Genomic DNA, 23095 nt, shown 5'->3' on the forward strand with positions numbered 1-23095 from the left:
GAACAGGGCAATTATCGAGTGATCTATCCCTTATCATCCAGTCCCAGCTTCTGGCAATCAGAGGCTTAGGAATACCCAGAGTATGGAGTCGCATCCCTGACCATGTTGGCTAATATCCATTGATGGAGCTATCCTCCAGGAACTTAGCAAATTCTTTTTTAACCCAGTTATACTTTTGGCCTTCACAACATCCCCTGGCAACAAGTTCCATAGATTGGCTGTGCATTGTGTGAAGAAGTACTTCCTTTTGTTTGTTTTAAACCTGCTGCCTATTAATTTAATCAGGTGACCCCTTGTGTTATATGAAGGGGTAAATAACACTTCCCTACTCATTTTCTCCACACCATTCTTGGCTTCAATAGCTTTCTGAGAGTCTAAGTGCAATATATCCACTGGTTCACACTTGTCCACGTTTGTAGACCCCTCAAGGAATTTTAATAGAGAGGTGAGACATTATTTCCCTTCACAAAAGCCATGTTGACTCTTCCCCAACAAATCGTATTCACCTATGTATGAGATAATTCTGCTCTTTACTATAGTTTCAACCACTTTTCTGCATGTTGAGGTTAGGCTTACTGGCATGTAATAGCCAGTAGCGGCTCTGAAGCCTTTTTTTAAACCTGTTGTCACATTAGAAATATAACAATAAGAACTTATTAAATACTATTACGATCGAATATGATTGTTTCTGACACTATTGTGAATTGCAGCCTCTATTCTCATTGCACTTTGAAAAATGATTATTAAATTTCTTAATGCTTAAATATTAAGTGTATTAAATTTCCTGCCAGTGCAAACATGGAAATTGACCAAAATCAGAGGGAGGGAGGGAGGGAGTGGAGTACCCCAGCTAAACAATCAGATTATCAGCCTGCATTCATCTGTCAAACGTGTCTCTCAGGTAACGGGCCACACCAAGAGGTTATGGGGCTTTGCCACCACAGACACCGCGCCAGTGCCATAGGCACAGAGGGCAGGGCCACAGACTGTGCCACAGGGGACTGCCATTGCGATGGGCCACAGGTGGGAGGGGCCATGCCACAGACTGTGCCATGGGGAGGGGGGACAGTGCATGTGGACTGTACCATAGACCGTGCCATGGGGAGGGGGGACCGTACCATAGACCGTGCCATGGGGGGCCCGTGCACGTGGACTGTGCCACGGCGCGGGGGAGCTGTGCCGCCAGGCGAGACCTGAGGCGCCACAGGGAGTCTGCGGGCCCATGACAGGCTACCAGCCCCTGAACAGAAGAGTGACGCATGCGCAGAATCGCATTCCCGGCGCAGGGGCTGGCACATGCGTACAACAGCCCAACTGCACGCCTCATGGAAGCGGCGCATGCGCGGGGCTCCTGACATACGGCTCTCAGGGAAGCTGGGGTGGTGCTTTTACGGCAGTCGTAAGTGAGTGCGCGCGACAGCCGCTGGAGTCGGACTGGAGGGAGCAGGGGGCCTGGCTTTGTCTGTAAGGGTGGGGGCCCCTTGGGCCGGAGTTCGGGGGGCAGCGATTGGGGCGTCGGGTGGGGGGTTGGCGTTTGGGACGGGGGAGGGGCTGCGGGACCCGGGGGGGGGGTTGGAGTTTGGGACGGGGGAGGGGCTGAGGGACCGGGGGGAGGGGGTTGGAGGTTGGGGGGGGGAGTGTGAGTGGGCAGGGGACCTGCAGAGGAAATGGGTTCCTGGTGGTTCTTGTTCCAGAATGGAAGGGAGGCAGGTTTCTCGGGTGGGCTGCGGGGATGGGATAACCAGGCAGGGCAGGGGGTGAGTTTCTGGTCATTTTCAAGCTGATACTTTGAATGAGGGAGATTTCAACACTCTCATTGAAACTGACAATAAAACAGCTGCTCTGCTGAGGGTAGGACAAACTCTGCCTGGAAACTCATCCCTGTGGAGGGGCTGTAGGTCCGGGGGGCAGCTTGGTGTACTGCTGAATTTTAGGGTTACTCTGGTGGTGAACATGTAATGTGTTGGACCCTTTGTTTCTTCTCACAGAACAGCCAGTTCCAGCTGTGCGATGCGGCCGCAGCAGGCACCTGTTTCTGGTAAAGTTTTTGTCCAGCGAGACTACAGTAGTGGCACCAGGTGCCAGTTCCAGACCAAGTTTCCCCTGGAGCTGGAGAACAGGGTAAAAGTTTTGTTTTAACTTATCAGGGATTGTGTTAAGGATAGGATCAAGAAAGGCCTGAGCTAGCTGCACATGGGTGACCAGAGAGCATAGGTGCTATATATTCCTCCCTGCTTCCTGTGCCCGAAGAAGAGGATGTGATAGGATGTGCTCAGAATGAGTCCTTTATTATTTACAGCCAACCATGTATGTGGTGTTTTCCCAATAACTAAGCTTTGCCAAGCTTCCTACATGCTTATACAAACTACCCTGTGCACAATTTTTTTTATCAGTTTGAGTTGTTAGCTCTGGGGTGGTAGGTAGAGTAGACGACAGGGAGTCAAGACTGATTTTTTTATTATTATTATTATTATTTTTCTACATCAGTGACTGGTTTACTGTGTAATCTTTGACAAGTCACTTTACTCTCTGTGCCTCAGTTCCTAAATCTGTAAAAGCTGTACCTACCTAACTCAGAGTGGTTGAGTCTTAAAGGGACACTACCAGCTTGAAATCTAACCAATTTTATAAGAGTTAAAAGTAGTCTCTAGTATAATACCATACCTGAGATCTACTGCCAATTTTTGTGGTTTTACAACATTTTCTAAAGTGAACTAACTGGTAAAGTAGAAGGAAATATCTTTTGCTCTGCTCTCTTTCAGTGACCTTGCTTGATTCAAGTAATCAGAATAGATTTTTTTTTTTTTTTTTTTAGATCCAGGCAAAATGGATTCTCCCTTTAATTGTTTTGCTAAAGATTGTAGGGTCCTTGAATGACGCACTCTAAAAGAGTAATGGAGTATTAAATTGGAAACCATATATTAAAAATGAATTTTAATAGTTAATCTTAAACTGCCTTTGTTCAGTGGATGGCGCTGCTTTGTCTCTGTCTCAGAGATTAAACTTTGCCAATACTTCCTCAACCAAGGCCTCTGCTTAGAAGAAACTTGACACCATGGGAAATGAGATTATCAAGTGGTTGAAAGCTGCATTCTGTCTTTTATTTTCAGTTAATAGGACTATGGTTTAAATAGTACCACAGATAAAAATGGAGCCTGCCTTCCAACCCACATTAATAATCTGACTTCTTAAATTTACTGTTAGGGAGCTGCATTTGCTGTGGCCTAACCTATGTGTCTGGCTGTCACAGCGGCAGTTTCCTGATTAGTATTTTTTTAATATGTTTGAACAAAAATATTGATTGGTTCCTCTTTCACTTCCCTGTATGCAAAATGGGGCTAATGGTACTTATCACCTCAGTGAGGTGCTTTGAGATCTATGAAGGCAAAGTTCTAGGTAAGAGCCAGTTATTTGGTTTTTTTGTTTGTGATTTGACTTTTACATTACATGGTACAGGTATCTCTGCTTTAATGCACAGCCCAGTTATTCTTGCTCTTAGTATAAACTGAAATGGATCATTCATTGTTTTCTATTGGATACCATTACTTTATAGCAGTTACTTTCTATAATTTCTATCTTTGATTTTAGGGGAGAGCTTTTTGGTCAGATACAAACAAAACCATAGCAGGAGTGCTTAGATTGTTGTACAGTGCAGACTGTGTGTTTCTCATGCACAAAGTATGGGAACGCACAATGTCATCTTGGGTGCATTCAGTGTTAATTATTAGAAAATTGTCAGAAAGATGTAGACATAGTAACGAATGTTTTCTTGCCAGCCTAGTGGCTTGTGCTGATGAGGTAATTGCAGCGGTGAAGTGATACTTTGTCACTGAGTAAAAGGGTGTGGACAGGGCTATAAGGGAGCAACCCGTAGCAGTGCCTTTCAGGAAGGCCTTCCGGTGTCATGATTTGTGTTGGGAATGTAGCTGGTCACTAACAGAAGAAACTGAATAGTAGCAAGGGTGAGAATGGCACCTCACAAGCTGGATAAAATAGGTGAAAACTCTACAGTCCTGTCCAGACTAGCAGCCTTTAGGAGGTAAATCAATACAGTTCTTAAAGAGTGGTTGTGAGTGTGGGAGCTCTGACTATGGGGAAGATATTTATACATGAAGTTCTAGTATAAAATCTAATATGTTTTAAATATGAGTAAACTGATCCTTCCAGCTTTCATAACTTGCTTTATATAGAAGTGGTTTGTGTCTGCATTTGTCTGCTTTCAACTCTGAATATCAGACTATGGAAGGGATGGAAACTTTATGTGGCTATCACTCTGCCACCTTTCATTTGCTGTTCACAGTCTTTAAAACACAGCATGTTCAATAAACCTATAGTTCATACCAAACATTCTGAAACATGCATAATTAGAATCAGAGGTGAGTGTTCTTGGAGTCATCTCAGTGTGGGAGGAGTCCTTTCATTGTAAGTCTGATTAAAGCAACTAAACCTACCTAAGTCTCAATCTCTTACTCTAGACACTGTAAAGTCTTTATTATAAATACTGACTTTGTGCATATTGGGAATGGTTGAAACACTGAATAAGAAGCAGTGCATTAAAGCCCATGCATTTATCTTAATGCAAGCTAAGGGCTAGATCCCACATCCCTTGTGCACCCAACTCTCCTGTGGACTATAATCTTTATTTTTGATAAAGAAGTAGAAATTCTGTTCATTTGTATAAATTCTTATTTCTTGTCAGCTGCTTTTTTTTTGTTCATTGATCATTATTAGAAGACATTTGATTTTGATGTGAAAATCTAGACATAGCAATATGCTTAAAATGCTCATTCACATCATTTATGAAACATTGATAATTACGCTTTCTGTAATCCTGAGGAAAGGTGTCCCTTGTAACAATAACACAAACTACATCTGTTATGCCAGTGAAAAAGAAAGCATGTATTGTTGTGCAGTTATGTCTATCACAGAGAGCTCTCATGGTGAGGCTATTCTGCTGAGCCTGCACATCAGTGGCCTCACAAGTAACCTCTCAAGTACTTTCTTTCATTTTGTTACTGTCAATTGTAATGTTTTATTAAGCTACAAAATAACCCCTCCTTGCCCATTGCTCTTGTCTTCTATAGCTGGTAAATGTCACTATGGGTGCTGTTTCCTTCTCTCCTGCCCTGTAGGGAACACTAATCACCTTGTTTTTTCTATGTTAATTTTATTAATAACTTGGTTGATCAACTCTACCATAGTAATGCAAAATAGTCAAGGCCTTCAGTGAAGAATTTATTTTTGAAATCTAGAGGACCTTCCCCTCTAGATTAGCAGTTTTCAACTAGGTTGTACTTTGAACCTAACAATTTACACATAATGCAGTTTAAACAAGGGCTGTAAATGAGACACGGATGATGAAGCACATTGTCAAAGAATGCCTGCTGACTAGGTTCAACAGTGGCCTAGAAGACCTGCATCACACCACTGAAGATGCCATCGCTTGGCTAGATGACTATGCACACACTAAATAAATAAATAATGTGGAAATACACATTTGATCTAATAACTTTAGATCACTTAGCTGCTATTTAACCAAATGCTACAATTTATGGAAGTCATTCAGTACCTAAACAAAACCTTTGCTCTCCATGTTGTGTTTGAAACTGTCTGGAGGTGACATTGCTGGTTAATGGACTGTTCTAGCACAGAAGCTAGATCTCTGTATTGGGGATCAGTGAGTTCTGAATGAGAAATTTGCTGGTCAATCTTGTTAAATTCAGTCTCTTTTTCAGATTGATAGGCAGCAGTTTGAAGAGACAGTTCAAACTCTAAATAACCTTTATGCAGAAGCTGAGAAGCTTGGGGGCCAATCTTATCTTGAAGGATGTCTGGCCTGTCTGACTGCCTACACTATCTTTTTGTGTATGGAGACACATTATGAAAAGGTGAGCCTGTTACATTTCATGCAATAAACTTAGAGCAAACGAAACTCTCAATGTTGTGTATGAAAGTTATAATCTGTCAACAGAAGTGTTTTGCTTTTTAACTTTGTTTATAAGGTTTTCTCTTATAACAGTATAGTTCATCACTGTAGTACAAATACAGAATAAGCTTTCACCTGCTAGCCTAGCTTCCTGAAAAATCCTGGTCTGTTCTCCTTTCACTTATATCGGAGAGTTGCAAGTACATACGCAGGGAATAAATGCCAACTTGAGTCGCTGGTTGGAGAGTAGCAAAGAAATAAAATGTCATGTTCCAGATGTGTGAAGAGATCATCCTGCTGCTTGGATAAAGTATAACCATACAAAGATAATGTGCAGTTTTAGGAGAAAAGTCAAAGATACATTTTCAACCTATCAGTCACCCAGTGTCCCAGTTGGTTGAACCATTCCTAACCCAATCATGTTTAACTTTAAAATCCATTAGACAAACACTAGAGAGTTTTACACTGAATGTTTGTTAATTTCTTACGGGATTAAATTATGGATGAGGAGAGTTGCTCCACAGCTTTGTAGCCCAAGGAAGGCTCCTCATTCCCCCTAAACACTCTAGTCACTGGCTTTTGTCCACCACCACAAATCCTCTGGTGTTTATACTGCTGTTAGCTTACTTTTCAGCATCTTCCTCTATTTGACTTCCACTACTTGTTTTACTACTTTGTCTTCCTGTGTGTTTGGATTTAAGTGAGATGTTAAGGTAGATGATGGTGGGGGTATAACTACTCCAAATCTACCTCTTTCATACACTTATACAACACCCTCTATTTGAGATTCTCCAAGCTCCAGATAAACATTCATTAAGGGCCCAATCGAACACCTATTACAATATTTCCAAATAAAATCCAGTTTTTATTGAGCATTGGATTAGTCCATATTCCCCTCTTGTGAAATCAGTATTATGCCCATTATACAGGTCAAACCAAGTGTAGAGATTTTAAGTGACCTGCTTTGTGCTGTGCAGAACTGCTGACTTCCAGTCCTTTGGTGAACGACTAGATCATTCTAAATTATAAAAATGTGGTCTGATAACTTCTCTTTAAAAATGAAGATTTTCATTCTAGTTTAAACACCCTGACACACTGGCTTGAGGAACTAGAAGAACATTCATACTTTCACACTCACATGCATCCATGCTTACATATGTGGTCTGAATTTGGTATTGGCAGTTCCTCTTTATTTTATTTTTATGCAGTCTGAGTTCACAAAGCCAGTGAGTAGATGGTCAAGTCAGTTTCTGAATACATTCAGTATCCCTTCTTTAAATGAAAGGAAAGTTTAAAGAAGCCTGATAAGTTAATATTGCTGACTTGAAATAAAAACATGTTCCAAATCATTCTATTCAAGATTACTGCTGCATATTATATATCAGGGGTCTGCAACCTTTCAGAAGTGCTGTGCCGAGTCTTAATTTATTCACTCTAATTTAAGGTTTCACGTGCCGATAATACATTTTTATGTTTTCAGAAGGTCTCTTTCTATAAGTCTACAATATATAACTAAACTATTGTTGTATGTAAAGTAAATAAGGGTTTTAAAACGTTTAAAAGAAGCTTCTTAAAGTTAAATTAAAATGCAAAGACCCCCGGACCGGTGACCAGGGCCTGGGCAGTGTGAGTGCCACTGAAAATCAGTTCACGTGCCACCTTCGGCACCCGTGCCATAGGTTGCCTACCCCATTATATATGAACAGAAACCTTTTGTCATCCCTTCTGAGCTGGGTGATAAATTGAAAAGAATTATGCTTGTTTGTGATATTTTATTTTTCTAGATATCTTTGGCCTATCTGGTGTAAGAAGAGTGACTTTTTAAACCTTAGGCTGCAGCGGCTGAAATGTCTTTTTACAACTGAGAACTAGATTGGGACAGGGATGGCAAGGCAGATAACTTTTCTTTTCAAATCTCATCGGAGAAAATAGCATTCCTGGTCATGCTAATGAGAACAGAGCAAAGAGATGGTTAATTCTTGTGACTAACTCTCTCTAACTTTGTGTCTGTTGCTCTTACTACTATACTGTGTAATTTGTTTGAATATCTAGTTGGTTTTACAAATAACTTTTTTGACCCCCTCAAAATAAAAGATTGATTTCCATAATGTGATCATCTTGCCATTTTCTTTAATCAGTATAGCTTTCTAAATACGCAATATTGCAGAAAGCTCACCAGAAAGCTCATCCATCAAAACTTACATTTGATTAAACCGAGCTAGAGTGTGTCCCTAAGTAGTAACCCTTAGCAGAGTATGGATGGATGCATTTCAGGAATTCTTTATTTGAAATCAGTCATGCAGTCATTTTGTAAGAGAATTAAGTAGTAATGGATTGTGGAGATGGATAGGACATCTCTAGTTTCCATTTCTTGTGGCTTGACTGAGCAGGAAATGGGAGAGTTGGAGATCTGAGCTGGATATCTTTATGGCTTGCTTGCTTCCATTATGTGTTTGAAGAAGGCTGACACATACCCATTGAGAGATAAGAAACAAAACTCTGCCTAGTAAAAGCTTCCTGAACTGAAATGTTGGGAGGCTTCCATAAATCTGAAGGAGCAGTGTGTGTGAGAGACCAAAGTGAAACTTCACACTGCTAATAAAATACAAAAGTCACTCAACTAAGACTGTTTCAGAGATTGTATTGGTTTTCTACTGTTACTGTGTGTAGTCTATTCTCTTAAAACAAGTTACTCTTTGCTTTATACATACATATAATCTGAATTTCCAGAAGTTAGTTGCATTATGCAAAGCTTTATATTAAGGTGTCCTTGATGAAATTACTTCCTTAGTTTGGTCCTAATCTAGATGCCTTTCTGGAAGATATGCTTTAGTCAAACACAAGTTATTGGGCTCCGTTCAAGGGTAACTGGGTGAAATTCTACAGCCTGTGTTAGACAGGAAGTCAGACTAGATTATCTAAGGGTCCCTGCTGGTGACTATTAGATTTAATATCTCTGAAAGTATTTTAACTTTTCTTGGCCCAGTATATGTGCAGACTAAGTGTTCCCACTCTGGTATTTTTATGTTCTAGAACCCTTTTCAGTTTATTTCCCCACCTTTCTTTCTAATGTCTCTTAAATATTTAAAATAGATGCATGACTCAGCAGTTGTGGAAATACCATAAAACTGGTAGAACTAGTAATGTTGGAGCTTAGCCAACTGCAAAAGCTGGGTTTGATCTTGCTTTAGGGTTCTGTTCATTTTTTTATCAAATAACTTCAAGTACATAATTCACTGAAAGCTATCAGTTTCCCAAACATTTCTGTAGTGAAGTGACAAAAACAACACCATCTGTCTAAAAGCCTGTCCTATGTCTGCATTAAGTCTACTAATCAGGGTCCTATCTGGGGCAAAGTAGACTGAACCTGTATGAAGCAAGAAGTGTATGGATGGCCCTTCTGTTTTGACTGTAACAATCAGTGTGTGAACTATTTGGATCAAAGCGTTTGGAAATTATACTATATAAAACTAGTGCAGTCTGTTTGCCTTGGCTTACGCACAGGCCAGAAATGCAAGTTAGCTCTTGCCCCAGGCATTATTTCGATAAGGGCAGTGCTCTGTGCTAACATGCAAAAGGATTCATTTAAAGGGAATGCTGGCCTGGGGACTCCTGCTGCTCAGACAGGTGACAACTGGTACATCACAAAGGTGACGTTCATGCAGGGAAAAGCGGTAGCTACATTGTTCATCAGCAGACACATTTGTTTTATTTGGACTTATACCCAAGACACTGGGTACTCCTGCCATAAGTTGTTAGAACAAAATATAAAATAGTAGTTTTACACCCCACCCAACAACCAGCAGAATTCAACCTCTTCAAAACTGCCCTCCCTCATCCAAGTGTCACACCCTCCCCCCCCATGTAATGTAGCAGGACTTGTTGGATTAGGAGACAGCAACAGCACCTCTGAGTTTTTGAAGGTTGGGGGAGAAGAGTGCTATCCAGTAAAGAGATGGTGGTTGGACTAGAGGAGTCGAAACAGTAGAACAAATGGCGCAAAGAAGGCCTGATGCTTTTCTATATTTTCATCAGTGATCTAGAAGTAAATGCAAAAACACTACCTATAAAATTTGTGGATGACACACAGGTTGGTGGAGTGGTAAATAATGAGTACAGGGCAGTCTGATCTGAATCGCTTGGTAACCTTGGCCCATTCAAACAAAATGTATAATTTTGCTTTTAAACTGTAGTAAAAATTCGTCTAGGAATAAGGAATGCAGGCCATACCTACACACAGTGGGGATTGTATTCTGGAAAGAAGTGACTTGAAAAAATATTTAGGGATCATAATGGACAGGCAACCAAACATGAGCTCCCAGTGCAGTGCTCTGACAAAAAGGGCTAATGTGATGCTTGGCTGTATGAAGAGTGTAGTGACTAGGAGCACAGAGGTCATTTCTTTTTACCTTTGTATGTGGCCCTCGTGAGACTGAAACTAGAATGCCACATACCGGTCTAGTGTCAGCATTTTAAAAGGGATGGTGAAAAATCGGAGCAGATACAGAGAAGAGCTGCAAAAATGATTTGGGGGTTGGAGAAAACTCCTTATGGTAAGAAACTTGAAGAGCTTAATCTATTGATCTTGACAAAAAGAAGATTGAGAGGGGACTTGATTAGTGTATTAAGTATCTTCCTGGGGAGAAAATACTAGGTACTAAAGGGTTCTCTAATCTAGTGAAGAAAGGCATAAGAAGAACCACTGGCTGGAAGGTGAAGCCAGACAAATTCAATTTAGAAATAAGGCTTAGCAGTGAGGATGATCAACCACTGGAACAAACTACCATGGGAAGTGGTGGAGTCTCCGTCTCTTGAAGTCTTGTGATGCCTTTCAGGAAGTTATACTTTAGCCAGACGCAAGTTGTTGGCTTAATACAAGGGTAACTGGGTGAAATTTAATGGCCTGTGATACACAGAAGGTCTGCCTAGATGATTTAATTGCCCCTTCTGGCCTTGAACTCTGAATCTGTGGAAGAAGCATGTAGGGGGAAAACAGTTATTTTTGGAGTAGCTAAGATCAGCACTTTGTATTTGGCATTCTATTATTAATGGGAAATTGACATGTAAGGAAAGGGGCCTCTTCTCTCTCTTAGAGTCACACTATGACACATAGTAAGCAAACTGCTTGTGAGTAATTTAAACTGCATATTTTCATAGCACTATACAGGTCTCTTTTCCAGGCTATAGTACAGACACACTGTTATACAAATGTCCCCCTGTCAGAGAATCTTGTTACGATACAGCTGTCTCCTGACCTCCTTACAATATAGTTTCAGTGCTGGTATAGACAAGACACTACCCATGTATCCTTCCCACCCACTTCCTGCCAAAAAAGAAAAAAAAATAGCCTAGCTATGCAGTAGCTGGCCTACAGTCCCAGCTGTGTTAGTGGAGCTGTGTTTCTAGGTCTTCCCTGACTTGGTTGTATTTGTAGTGTAGATGGGGCTTTTAAAGGAAGACTGATGTGAAAACTCAAACGGAAAAACTGTAAAGTCTGTGTGTTCTGTCACCAGGTTCTTAAGAAAATTGCCAAATTCATTCAGGAACAGAATGAGAAGATCTACGCACCCCAGGGCCTCCTCCTGACGGACCCCATCGAGCGAGGACTAAGAGTTGTATCTTTTTATGGCTTCTTAATCCTCTTCTGAATTCTGTCCTCAGAGCGGTAATAGTGCATCTTACCTCACAGAGGCTGCATTGCACGCTGCAGGCACCCATGATTCTGTGATGTTATAAACACCAAGGAGTATGTGTTTTATAAGGTCTCATGTGTAACATACTCAGCAGTTCCTCTCAAACTTTATTAGGATAAAAATACTATCAGTTTAGAAAGTCTCTTTAATAAAATATGAATTGGATAAATCTGTTCTTTGGAGCTTTCTTAGGTGCTATTCAGAAGCAGAGTATCTTCCTTCAACCTCAGCTACCTCTGGAAGATGCAACTTAGCCATTTAGAAAGGCTAGCTGACTTCCTACTAGAAATAAAACATGGAATATAAATGCTCTGTAGAACTATTTTAAATGTTGGTCTTGGCTTAGAAACAATGCATTGTTGCTCCCACTGGTGCCTATGGTAAAATCTCCTCCACAATCTGCCTGAGTGATGAGGTCTGTCCCCCTGGATTTTGCTCTTGGCTACAGCTGTCCTCCGTACAACTTTTCTAGGCTTTGGACCTCGCTGCAAATGGCTTAGCATTCTAGTTACCATTTTTCTTGGTGGTTGTGGGGGCATATTGTAGCAATAAAAGAGGAAGTATGAGTAATACATTTCATCTGTCAAGAATTCTCAACTCAAAGCCCCTTTGAAATGCATAGGTTCATAGTGTGTGGTGAGTTGTCATCCTAATTAATTGCAGTTCCTTGAGTATCTGAGGAGTGGCCCAAATAGCTTATAGCTGTCAGTTGTGTAATTTCATTACCCTTGATGTGCTGTGCATTTTTGGGGGAACTGTAAGTACAGAAAAGTGACTTGCATTTGGTAAACAGACGTGTAAATAGTGGTTTAATTTGGTAATTTGATTAATAATTGAACAGTGGAAGAGTGCAAAGCAAAAACTTGCCTAATGACCAAGCTGTCTGTTCATAAAAATGTTAACCGCTTTACTGCAATATTACAAAGTCTTTATGCCTCCAAATAGCCTTTAGACAAAAACGTCAGGTTGTAGCACAGGCCAGAATGCAAAGCCAAAAGCCACAAAGAATTTTTGCTTACTATAGTTCAGAAATTTAGCAAAATTCCCTCTCTGTAATGGCAGATGTGAGGCTGAAAGATCAAGTGCTTCACTGCCTTGCTTTTGTTTCACTTGCCTGTTTTATCTCCATGATTTTTCTATATAGCATGTTTTCTTAACAGCCATGCTGTGCAGATTGAAATTACCATTTATGAAGACAGAGGACTGAGCAGTGGAAGATAAAACTAAGGAGTCTAAGGTAAATATTAACTTTGCATTAGATGTCAGGTCAATAACCTGCTTCTGTAAATTCAGAAGATGCAGGTCTTCTCCCCTGCTGAGACTGAATGTTTATCCAACCACTGCATGTAATCATAAGGCTTTTAAAATATATCTTATGTGTGGATTAGATTTTGAAATCCCAGCGGAAGTTGTAAAAACACCAATACTTGGCAGTATGCCGCTGAATGATGATGTACTTCAGATGACACCAAATTTAACCTTGATGAAAACCAGATTTTAATTAAGCATGCATAAACTTAAATCTAATTTATTTTGTACTGCATCAAAAATCATTATCTCAGAAGTTTAGTAGATCCCGATTCTGCTGAACAGTGCAGAACTTTAAAAATCATGTTTAAAATGTAATGAATGAATTCAATCACTGTTTAAATGGCTATTCTGGATTTCAGAGTGACTCCTACTTATTGCATAAGGTGATATGGGACTCCCATTCAGTCTAACATGCTAACACTGCAGTCACACTAGTGTGTGAATGCTATCGGCTCTTTCAAGCTAAGTAGTAGAGTCAACCCAGGTCAGTACTTGGGTGGGAGACATCTAAGAAAAATCCAGGAGCTGCAAGATGTAGTGTTGGCAATTTAGTAGGTGCTGTGGTGCCACTTACTCCCTATAGTCAGTACTGAATCAATACCACAGCCTGAGGTTAGGGACTCTGTTGCTGGAGCTGCCATCTTCTGCTTAAAGCTTCCTCTTGCACTTTTCATAGGAGTCAAGATATTAACCCCAGTATCCTGACTCCCAATTCCCTAGCAGAGTGTGGTTATTTTACCTCCATCAGCGTTACCTTTTTGGTTCAATTAGATGAAGTATTCACTTCTTGTGCACTACTAAAGGCACTGCATTTCAATGCTAGTTGAAGTGATCCCCCATTTATCTCTTAATTACAACCAAGGTTGTGACTCTTCATGTTTGTAAAGCACTTAGTGCCTCCCACCCAAGAATCTCAGTCTCAGTACAAAGTATTTTTATCTGCTGGCCCGAGTAGGAATATCACACAGCAGAAGCCAAATTCTACCTAACATGTACAGCTGAATTCCTCCCAGTGCTCTTCCCTCCTTTGCTTTGCTGGGTGCCTCTTGATTAACCTGTGCCTACAATTCTTCTAAATGAGATTTTTTTCTCAGGCTTGTCTACACTGTGCATAAAGCATGTTAGAGAGCTTTACAAATCACATGCAAGTAACCTGCTGTGCTCTAATCGCTCCATGGAGACCCTGCTGGTGTGAACTAAAAGATACCTAGTCTGCATTAACATCGTCTGGGTATTTTTTAGTCTCTTCCCCCCCTCCCCCCATCAGGGTCTACATGGGGCAGTTAGAGCACAGCATGTTAGAGCACTCTACAAATCACACCCCTCTAATGTGCTTTGCCAGCACCAGGGAGACAAGCCCCAGGGCTTGGTCTACGCTACAGACTTATGTCGGTATAACTACGTCAGGGTATAGAAAATCTGCACCCCTGAGTGATGCAGTTATACGGCCCAAACTCTTGGTGTAGACAGCGCTATGTTACCGGAGGGCTTCTCCCATTGACATAGCTCCTGCCTTTTAGGGAGGTGGGATATCTACACTGACAGGAGAAGCTCTCCCATCAGCTTAGGCAGCGTCTTCACTAAGCGCTACAGCAGCACAACTGCATCAGTGCAGCTGTGCTGCTGCAGCGCTGTACGTATAGACAAGCCCTGAGAGGCTCACCAAGCCATGACAGAAAACTTTCCTAAAGTAGATGGCTGAATATTCTTTTAGCTGCACAATAACCTGTGGGATATCGGAGTAGTTTGTAACAATGTGTTACTTAGAGATGACTCTTCTGATTTAGAATGTCCAAACTTATTGCTCTAGTTATTAGCACTCTGGAGCCTGATATACTGTGTGGTTTTTGTTTTCTGCCATTGGGAACAAGTTTGTTTTATCAGTTGCAGCTGCATCCACTTGGCACAATCCATTTGTCATGACTCATTTCACAGCTATTATTGCTAAACAATGTTTTTCCTAGGTGGTGTAGGTTTTGAGCAATTACACACAAGAGCCTACTCTATCAAAGTTCAAACAACTGTGAAATTTCTAAAATGGGGAAAGATTTACATTAGGAACTTCTGGATAGTTTCATGAATTGCAAATATTTTTGTTCAGCACAACTTTGTTTTTGAAGCTGCATATGTATCAGGAGCATGCCCAAGATGGAACAAGGGTCTTATTAGGTATCTGTCTTCCCAAACTTAAACCACCAGCACCCCCAACCTGCAGCCTGCAAAGTGTCCTAGACAATCTGTTTGACTGCTTAATAGTGCATGTGGGTTACATACACAGTTTAGTGGGAGAATCTAGTACAGCAGGGAATATGCCTACAGCTGAAAATAGGATGCACTTTCTAAGTCAGATTCTGATTTCAGCAACGTCAGTGTAAATTCAGAGTAACTCACCAGTATTACTAATATCAGAATCTGGCCTGCTGATTCACTGTTCCATTGAAAATTCATTTGGTGGGGAGTCAGGCTCTGAGCTTACTCAACAATGTCGAGAAATTGCATCAGTGCAGTCCCTCCAGCCTGTCACTGCCACCAACTTGCATCTTACATGCCCATGCTAGGAGCAGAGATGCAAACTGCCAGTAGCTCTTACCAGTACACGCTAAATAGTCCAACTCTCTGGATACTTTAGCTGTAAGTAAACTCTAACTTTGATTACTTTGTCTGGAAAGACCATGATGTGAGAGACTTCTGACTGGTGTGTCTGAATCTTCTTGCAGGTCCCTGGGGGAGATTTTCAGAGGTACAAAGAGGAAGTGGAGTTAAGTGCCTACCTGCTCTTTGTGCCTCAATAATCTTCCCTAGCAGAATGTGGTCATCCCACTCTGCACAACCAAAATATCTGGGTGTCCCTCACCAAGTCTGCTGAAAATATTCAGTGTTCACTTATGAAAAGTGGATTAATTTGCATTAATTTTAGAATTACATAATTAGTATCCTTATTGGCTTCCAAAGTACTTTACATCCACTCCTTACACCTGGAGACACACCCAATATTGCAGTGGCAGCCAAAGGCTCCTGATGAAATTGAACCCTTTGGGCCAGGTGCCATACAAACGCAGACACACAGTCCCCTGCTCCAGAGGGGGTTACAGTGAAATGGGGAGGTGTACTTTTTAAGGGCCAGAGGCTTGGGGCCAGCCAGCCCTGGTCAATTGTCAGACTCACCTGGGAAGGGAGTAGGTAACTAAAAACTGACAAGTGTCTCTGTTGAATGTGGATGGCTGGGGAAGCTTCAGAAAGGGATGGTGGCCTGCAGTAGTCCCTGAAGAAGGAAGACTCCTGGTGGTAAACTTGGCAGGATAGGAAGCCGTACTTGGAAGCTTTATTATCATTTGTGGTCATTTGGACAATAAACGGAGCCCAGAACCAAGGGGTAAAGCCTCACTTGGTGTGGCTGATAATTTGCAAGGCTCCTCAGGAAGCCAGCTGCTTACAGGAGGAATGACATGGTAGTGGTCTTGTGGCCACAGAGGTAGCTGTTTCACTATGTGACGGTTCCAAATCATTTTAATCTTTTGTTCCTTAAACAAATTAAACTCTCCTGGCTGCCTTACAGCCCAGTCATCATTAGGTGGCTGATTGTAGATGCCACAGCAGAAGCGGGTCCTGAGAGGAGAATGGCTTTATGGATTAAGATGAGGAGGATGTTCCATGCATAAGGCTTACTGTAGAAGAAGCAGTGAAGTGGGCATGCTGGCCTCATTGGGAGAGGATGCAGGGGAGACACCAAGATGTATTATGCCCTATCTTGCAGAAGGGGACCTACAGGTGAAGGCACTTGCCAAGTTAGTGGCACAGCTGGGAATATAACTCTAAGTGCTGGCTCCCAGGCCCTTATTGTGAACCATTACACATGCTATCTCCTCCCTGCTGCAGTACTTCTGGGAGAACAGACACCATTATGTAAAGGTCCCATGCATGGTTCATGCAGTGTCCCTAATGTTGTTAAACTTGTTCTGTCTTGCTTTCTAGCACCCAGCTAGGTGGTGGACTTGCTGTACCAAAAGGTTCACCTACCTCCTATCCAGAGCATCATTCCTCTCCGTTGCCAGATCCATGGTGCCATCCACTAAAGGACTAACTTCCTAGACTTCTGCTCCACATGGGGTGAACCTCTGGCTGGTCAGCATCCATTTTGTGTCCTTATGGCAAGCTTTAAGTGACGGGATCATCTTAATTTCCAAGGAAAAGGCAGTTCAGCTGTTTGCACTTGAAATTAACTGGTAGATCAGCCACCTGAAAGCAGTACTGTTCCTCCACAGCCACTCAGGCTTTCCTATACAGCAAACAGACTTCAGAAAGCAACAAGTCTGACTTTGGGAGCATGTGTATGTTTCAAAAACAAAATCTTCACTCCAGAATAAGTCCTTGGAGGGGAGGGGAACGGGAAGCAGGTAGATATGTCTGTTGCACAGAGTGCCTCTGCCTGGCAGCAAGTGACTCAAGGCATAGAGCATTTTAAGTTTCCAGAGCTGATGCCCTCTTGGAATTATAATGCAAATGCTTTTTGTTTTCATGTTCTAATTATTCCTAAGAACCATTGGCTAACATTATTGCTGGGTGTTTTGCTACTGCTTGAGAATCTACTGTTACTGCATTGTCCTAAATTTGTAAGGAGGAGATAGTGTATTGCTTGTTTCATTAAGCTATGTAAGCACAATAAAATGAATGCTGAACCAATTAATGTAACCATCCCTACTCTATCCCTTAATGTTTAATATGTGAAGTGTAATAAACTTTCTTTATGGTTTTATTATAAATATAATTTATAGGAAATTTTTGATTTGACAAAGTACTAAATAGTGTGTAAGATAGTTTCTTAACTCTAGTCACTGGCAAACTGCTGAAGAGTAGAGCTGTGCAGTATGTCATATTTCCCATGCATAAACATTCCTCAGCAACGTCTGTTAAAATACCTTGGACATCTTCTGAGTAAAACTTCCTACAAATCAAGTTGGTGTAATATTTTCTGTTGTATCCTTCTCCTTATTAAAGTGAGCTCTCTATCTAGCCTTGGCTTAAGTTAGCAGAGTCCCTCTGTTTTGAGAGCTATCGTCCTTTCCCGTGGAAGGAATTAAGGGATTTACAAAAGAAAACTGTCCAGAACACAGAGAGCATTCTGCTTTGTGATACTGTAGGTGCTAATACTGGATCTAAGCTTCCAGATCTAATTTCTCAGACACTGATTTTTTTTCCTGGAGGCTTGTGTAATATTTTAACTGTACAAAATACTTGTTTTTCTAAGCTGTAACAGTGTGTTTGCCTTTTCAGACCTGTTGCAATAATTTTGAAGAAATATTAATGGATTAATAAATTTTTCTTAAATAAACTGTGTCATACTTTATGGTACTGACATGAATCCAATAATAACTCCTTAAGTAAAAGTGATGGCTGCTCACCAAGATTAAAATATGTATACACTTACACAGCTATCTTACTAATCTAATGAATGTTACATATTAAGAGGGTGGGCTTTCTACCAGGGCTTTGGAGCTGTGCTCCGGCTCCGCTCCAGCTCCAGGCAAAAACCTGCAGCTCCAGAGCTGCTCCGGGCTCCGCTCCAAAGCCCTGCTTTCTACTTTCTGTTAAAGCATCAGATTTTTGCTTGTGTACAAACAAAATGTTAGCAGCAACACTAGTGATCACATCTAATGTTGAGCCCATGTTGGTTTCAGTCTAGAGGTTTCTATGTCTGAGCGCACTGTAGCTCAGGCTGCACACATCAATATCTTATAGACAGTGTTTACAATTAAACGGTATTTACAAATGTAGGATGCAACTCCATACTTTTAGATAAGCAGCCAAAAGTTTGTGAAGTTTGTTCCCCAAAAGTGGGAACAGCAAGGGAGCTTAGTAAATGAAAAAATGGATCTGTATTATAAAATTGTCTGAATTAATGATAAATTGGATTTTTAATAGTCAAGAGGACATGAATAGGTTTCTCTCTGAATAGTTTATAGTTTTTGGTTTGGTTAAGTAAAGGTTGTTTATAGAAGATAGCTGAGCACCTCCCTGTAAGGAATACAGTAATGATCAAGAAGTAGGATGTGACCTCCTGCCCATAACCAACCTGGAGAGACTTGATCCTGGATGCAGCATTTCCTAGGGCGCTCAACTTGTGTATCCACTGACTGGTTCTGGCGTGTCCTGGCTCCCCTTCAGAGAATCATGAGTTTGTAGGTCAGGCTGTACATAAATTAATAAACTGCAAGACCAAAGTGGACCATTGTGGTCATCTAGTCTGACCTCCTGTATAACACAGGTCAGACAACTTCCCCATCATAATTCCTAGAGAAGATCTATGGATATTATTCTCAATTATGATTTAAAAATTGTCAGTGATGGAGAATCCCTTTGTCAATTGTTCCAATGGTTATTTACTCTCTCTCCTGAAATTTTACATCTTATTTCCAGTTTGAATTTGTCTTCAACTTCCAGTCACTGGATGGTGTTAACCTTACCCTGCCAGATTGAAAAGCCCATTATTAAATAATTGTTCTCCATGTAGATACTTAAACTGTAATCTAGTCACCCCCTAACCTTATCTTTGTAAAGCTCAATAGCCTCAAAGAGCTCAATCTATCACTACAAGGCATGTTTTCTAATCTTTAATCAGTCTTGTGGTTCTTCTCTGAACCGTCTCCAGTTTATCAACACCCTTCTTGAATTGTGGACTCTAGAACTGGAGACAGTATTCCAGCAGTGGTTGCACCAGTGCCAAACAGAGAGAAAAATAACCTCTCTATTCTTTCTTGAGATTCCCCTGTTTATGCATCCCAGGATAGCATTAGCTCTATTGCTCACAGCATCACGCTGGCAGCTCATGTTCAGCTGATTATCCACCATGACTCCCAAATCTTTTTCGGAGTCCCTGCTTCCCTAGATATAGTCGGCCATCCTGTAAGTACGGTCTACGTTCTTTGTGCCTAGATGGATACGTTTACATTTAGCCAGATTAAAATGCATATTATTTTCCCAACCAATCAAACTTGCTCAGAACCAGTGACCTGTCCTCTTCATTATTTACCACGCCCCCAATTTGTGTCACCTGCAGATTTTATAAGGGATGATTTTATGTTTTCTTCCAGGCCATTCATAAAAATGTTAAATAGTGTAGGCCCAAAAACTGCAGGACTGTACTGGAAACATACCCCCTCAATGACTATTCCCCATTTACAATAACATTGAGACCTATCAGTTAGCCATCTTTTAATCCATTTAATGTGTGCAATGTTAATTTGATACCATTCTAGTTTAATCACAATATCATGTGGTACCAAACCACCCCAGTTCAGTATCTTTTTTCCCTCTATCTTTCTCTTCCTGATTTACGAGATGCTTCTCCATGCTAGTCAATGTGAAGAAAAACATACCCAAAGTCTTGATGGTCTGTGAGGCCCTCCTTATTGACTGATGATCCGAGGGGAGTGACTGGATGCTGTATCCCACACAGAGGAGTCTTGGCTTCTGTACTGACTGTCCAGCTCCATTTGGAATGATCCATGAGTAGATTCATCGGTGTTGAGTTCTGCAGTCTATGCCTGGCACCCCTGGAGCTGGGACTTCTGCAGGCAGAGTGGTGTTCCAACGAGGCTAGCAGCCCTTTCAGGGTGTCTGCTAAGGCTGTAATTTAAAGTAATGAACAATGCTCTGCACATTTATTACACAATGTAGCTACTCCTATTTTTCATTGATTGCATCAATAAATCCTCCCCCTTTGATCACAAATTAAAATATTTTTCAATACATTCTTAGATCTCCTTTCACTCTTAAATTACCTTGTTGTGTTTCATAGAACCTTGCTTTAAAAAAAAATTTCCCCTTGTTACAGTTTTCTGGGGCCTAATAAAACTGGGACTGATGCTTTGTGCTGAGCTGAGGCTTACATTAGTTGGTCACATTACTCTACAGAGCTGTGTATAACTGAAGGCAAACTGTGGAAGTTAGTCTGAACTGAGGTCTGTACTAGCCCCCTAGTTCAGTCAGAGAGAGAGTGTGAGTATGTCTACACTACGGGATTAGTCCGATGTTACAGAAACCGGTTTTTTTAAACAGATTGAATAAAGTCGAGTGCACACGGCCACACTAAGCACATTAATTCGGCGGTGTGCATCCATGTACCGAGGCTAGCGTCGATTTCCGGAGCGTTGCACTGTGGGTAGCTATCCCGTAGCTATCCCATAGTTCCCGCAGTCTCCTCCGCCCATTAGAATTCTGGGTTGAGATCCCAATGCATGATGGGGCAAAAACAGTGTCGCGGGTGATTCTGGGTAAATGTCATCACTCAATCCTTCCTCCATGAAAGCAACGGCAGACAATCATTTCGTGCCCTTTTTCCCTGGATTGCCCTGGCAGACGCCATAGCATGGCAACCATGGAGCCCGTTTAGCCTTTTGTCACTGTCACTGTATGTGTACTGGATGCTGCTGACAGACACGGTACTGCAGTGCTACACAGCAGCATTCATTCGCCTTTGCAAGGTAGCATAGACGGTTACCAGCCCTATATCACCATCTGCAATTGGAAATTGGTGATGACGGTTATCAATCCTTTTGTACCGTCTGCTGCTGTCATGGGTGCTCCTGGCTGGCCTCGCTGAGGCACCCCTTAGAATGGCATGCAGCTCATCATTCCTGCGGGATATCTGGGGCTCTGACCCAGAGCGGCTGTGCTCTCTGGTTCTCTAGTAGACTTGCCCCATATTCTAGGCAGGACTGACTCTATTTTTAGACAAAACATAAAGAAGGGAATGACTTGGGGAGGCCAGCCAGGAGCACTCACGGGATGATGATGAGGACGGATATCAGTCATTTTGCACCGTCTGCCACCAGGGAAGGGAGGGGATGCTGCTGTTCAGCGCTGCAGCACTCCGTCTACCAGCGGCATGCAGTAGACATAGGGTGACATTGAAAAAAGGCGAGAAACGATTTTTTTCCCTTTTCTTTCGGGGGGGGAAGGGGGTAAATTGACGACATATACCCTGAAACACCCGGGAAAATGTTTTTGACCCTTCAGGCATTGGGAGCTCAGCCAAGAATGCAAATGCTTTTCAGAGACTGCGGGGACTGTGGGATAGCTGGAGTCCTCAGCCCCCTCTCCCTCCCTCCATGAGCGTCCATTTGATTATTTGGCTTTCCGTTACGCTTGTCACACAGCACTGTGCTGAGTCCCTGCTGTGGCCTCTGTTTATCATAGCCTGGAGATTTTTTCAAATGCTTTGGCATTTCGTCTTCTGTAAGGGAGCTCTGATAGAACAGATTTGTCTCCCCCTACAGCGATCAGATCCAGTATCTCCTGTACGGTCCATGCTGGAGCTCTTTTTGGATTTGGGACTGCATGGTCACCTGTGCTGATCAGAGCTCCACACTGGGCAAACAGGAAATGAAATTCAAAAGTTCGCGGGGCTTTTCCTGTCTACCTGGCCAGTGCATCCGAGTTCAGATGGCTTTCCAGAGCGGTCACAATGGTGCACTGTGGGATACCACCCGGAGGCCAATACCGTCAAATTGCGGCCACACTAACCCTAATCCGACATGGCAATACCGATTTCAGCGCTACTCCCCTCGTCGGGGATTATATCGATATAAAGGGCTTTGTTGTGTGGACGGGTGCAGGGTTAATTCGGTTTAACGCTGCTAAATTCGGTTTAAATGCATAGTGTAGACCAGGCCTGCGTGTGTGTCAGTCACCCACCACAAGGGGGCTGGGCCCCACACCCGCTCACAATACTCGTGACCGTGTGTGTGGGTGCAGAGCCTCGCATGATGGGGTCCAGTTTCCCCACTGAGGCCCCGGACTGCTAAGGGGTCGCCAGGACACACCGCCATTATGTTCACACTGCGGGGAGGAGGCGGCTAGTGCCGGCCTGGGCTGCACCCCAGGAGAGGGCGCGGATGCTCCTAGGGTTGTGGGAGGGGGGACTGGGCGGGGGCCTGCACAACCCAATCAGGACCAAGGTCCGTCGGTCCGTCCGTCCAGGACTTGCTCCGTCCCTCATGGAGCCACCCGTCCCAGTGTCCAAGGCACGGACCATCCCTCACCCATCCCTGCCTGGGCCGGTCCCTGGGTCCGTCCGTCCGCCCGAAGGGCTGCCCCGCCCTGCGCGTGGATCGGGGCGGGGGGGGAGGGACGTGGCTGGGGGCCCTGGGGGCTCTGGCCGGGCGTC

The 23095-nt window shown here is 42.5% G+C and overlaps 1 protein-coding gene and 1 long non-coding RNA gene across 4 annotated transcripts; one reads left to right on the top strand and one right to left on the bottom strand.

Moving 5' to 3' along the window:
• Positions 1-1260: 1260 nt before the first annotated feature.
• On the top strand, positions 1261-18259 carry GOLGA7 (golgin A7). 3 transcript variants are annotated; one of them, XM_039523272.1, is made up of 6 exons: positions 1261-1399; positions 1989-2121; positions 5736-5888; positions 11440-11541; positions 12793-12856; positions 16903-18259. In XM_039523272.1, exons 2-5 carry the CDS (start codon positions 2011-2013, stop codon positions 12838-12840), a joined length of 414 nt encoding a protein of 137 aa, XP_039379206.1. In that variant the 5' UTR covers positions 1261-1399; positions 1989-2010; the 3' UTR covers positions 12841-12856; positions 16903-18259. The 3 variants fall into 3 exon arrangements, with proteins under 3 accessions (XP_039379206.1, XP_039379204.1, XP_039379205.1); XM_039523270.1 differs by having other exon boundaries at positions 1290-1403; XM_039523271.1 differs by having other exon boundaries at positions 1355-1464.
• A 548-nt stretch (positions 18260-18807) lies between these two features.
• LOC120397443 lies at positions 18808-23085 on the bottom strand. Its single transcript, XR_005593802.1, has 3 exons — positions 22971-23085; positions 20304-20553; positions 18808-19135 (listed from the first exon to the last, which is right to left on the bottom strand). It is a non-coding gene; the product is annotated as an uncharacterized LOC120397443 (long non-coding RNA).
• Positions 23086-23095: the final 10 nt, after the last annotated feature.

Source organism: Mauremys reevesii, linkage group 2, assembly GCF_016161935.1.
Source record: "Mauremys reevesii isolate NIE-2019 linkage group 2, ASM1616193v1, whole genome shotgun sequence".
Taxonomy (NCBI): Eukaryota; Metazoa; Chordata; order Testudines; family Geoemydidae; genus Mauremys; species Mauremys reevesii.

Coding starts and splice junctions, on each gene's coding strand:
- GOLGA7 (XM_039523270.1), top strand. CDS start 1,297: ATGCGTACAACAGCCCAACTGCACGCCTCATGGAAGCGGCGCATGCGC. Junction 2,122..5,735: donor CCCTGGAGCTGGAGAACAGG/GTAAAAGTTTTG, acceptor TCTCTTTTTCAG/ATTGATAGGCAGCAGTTTGA. Junction 5,889..11,439: donor TGGAGACACATTATGAAAAG/GTGAGCCTGTTA, acceptor TTCTGTCACCAG/GTTCTTAAGAAAATTGCCAA.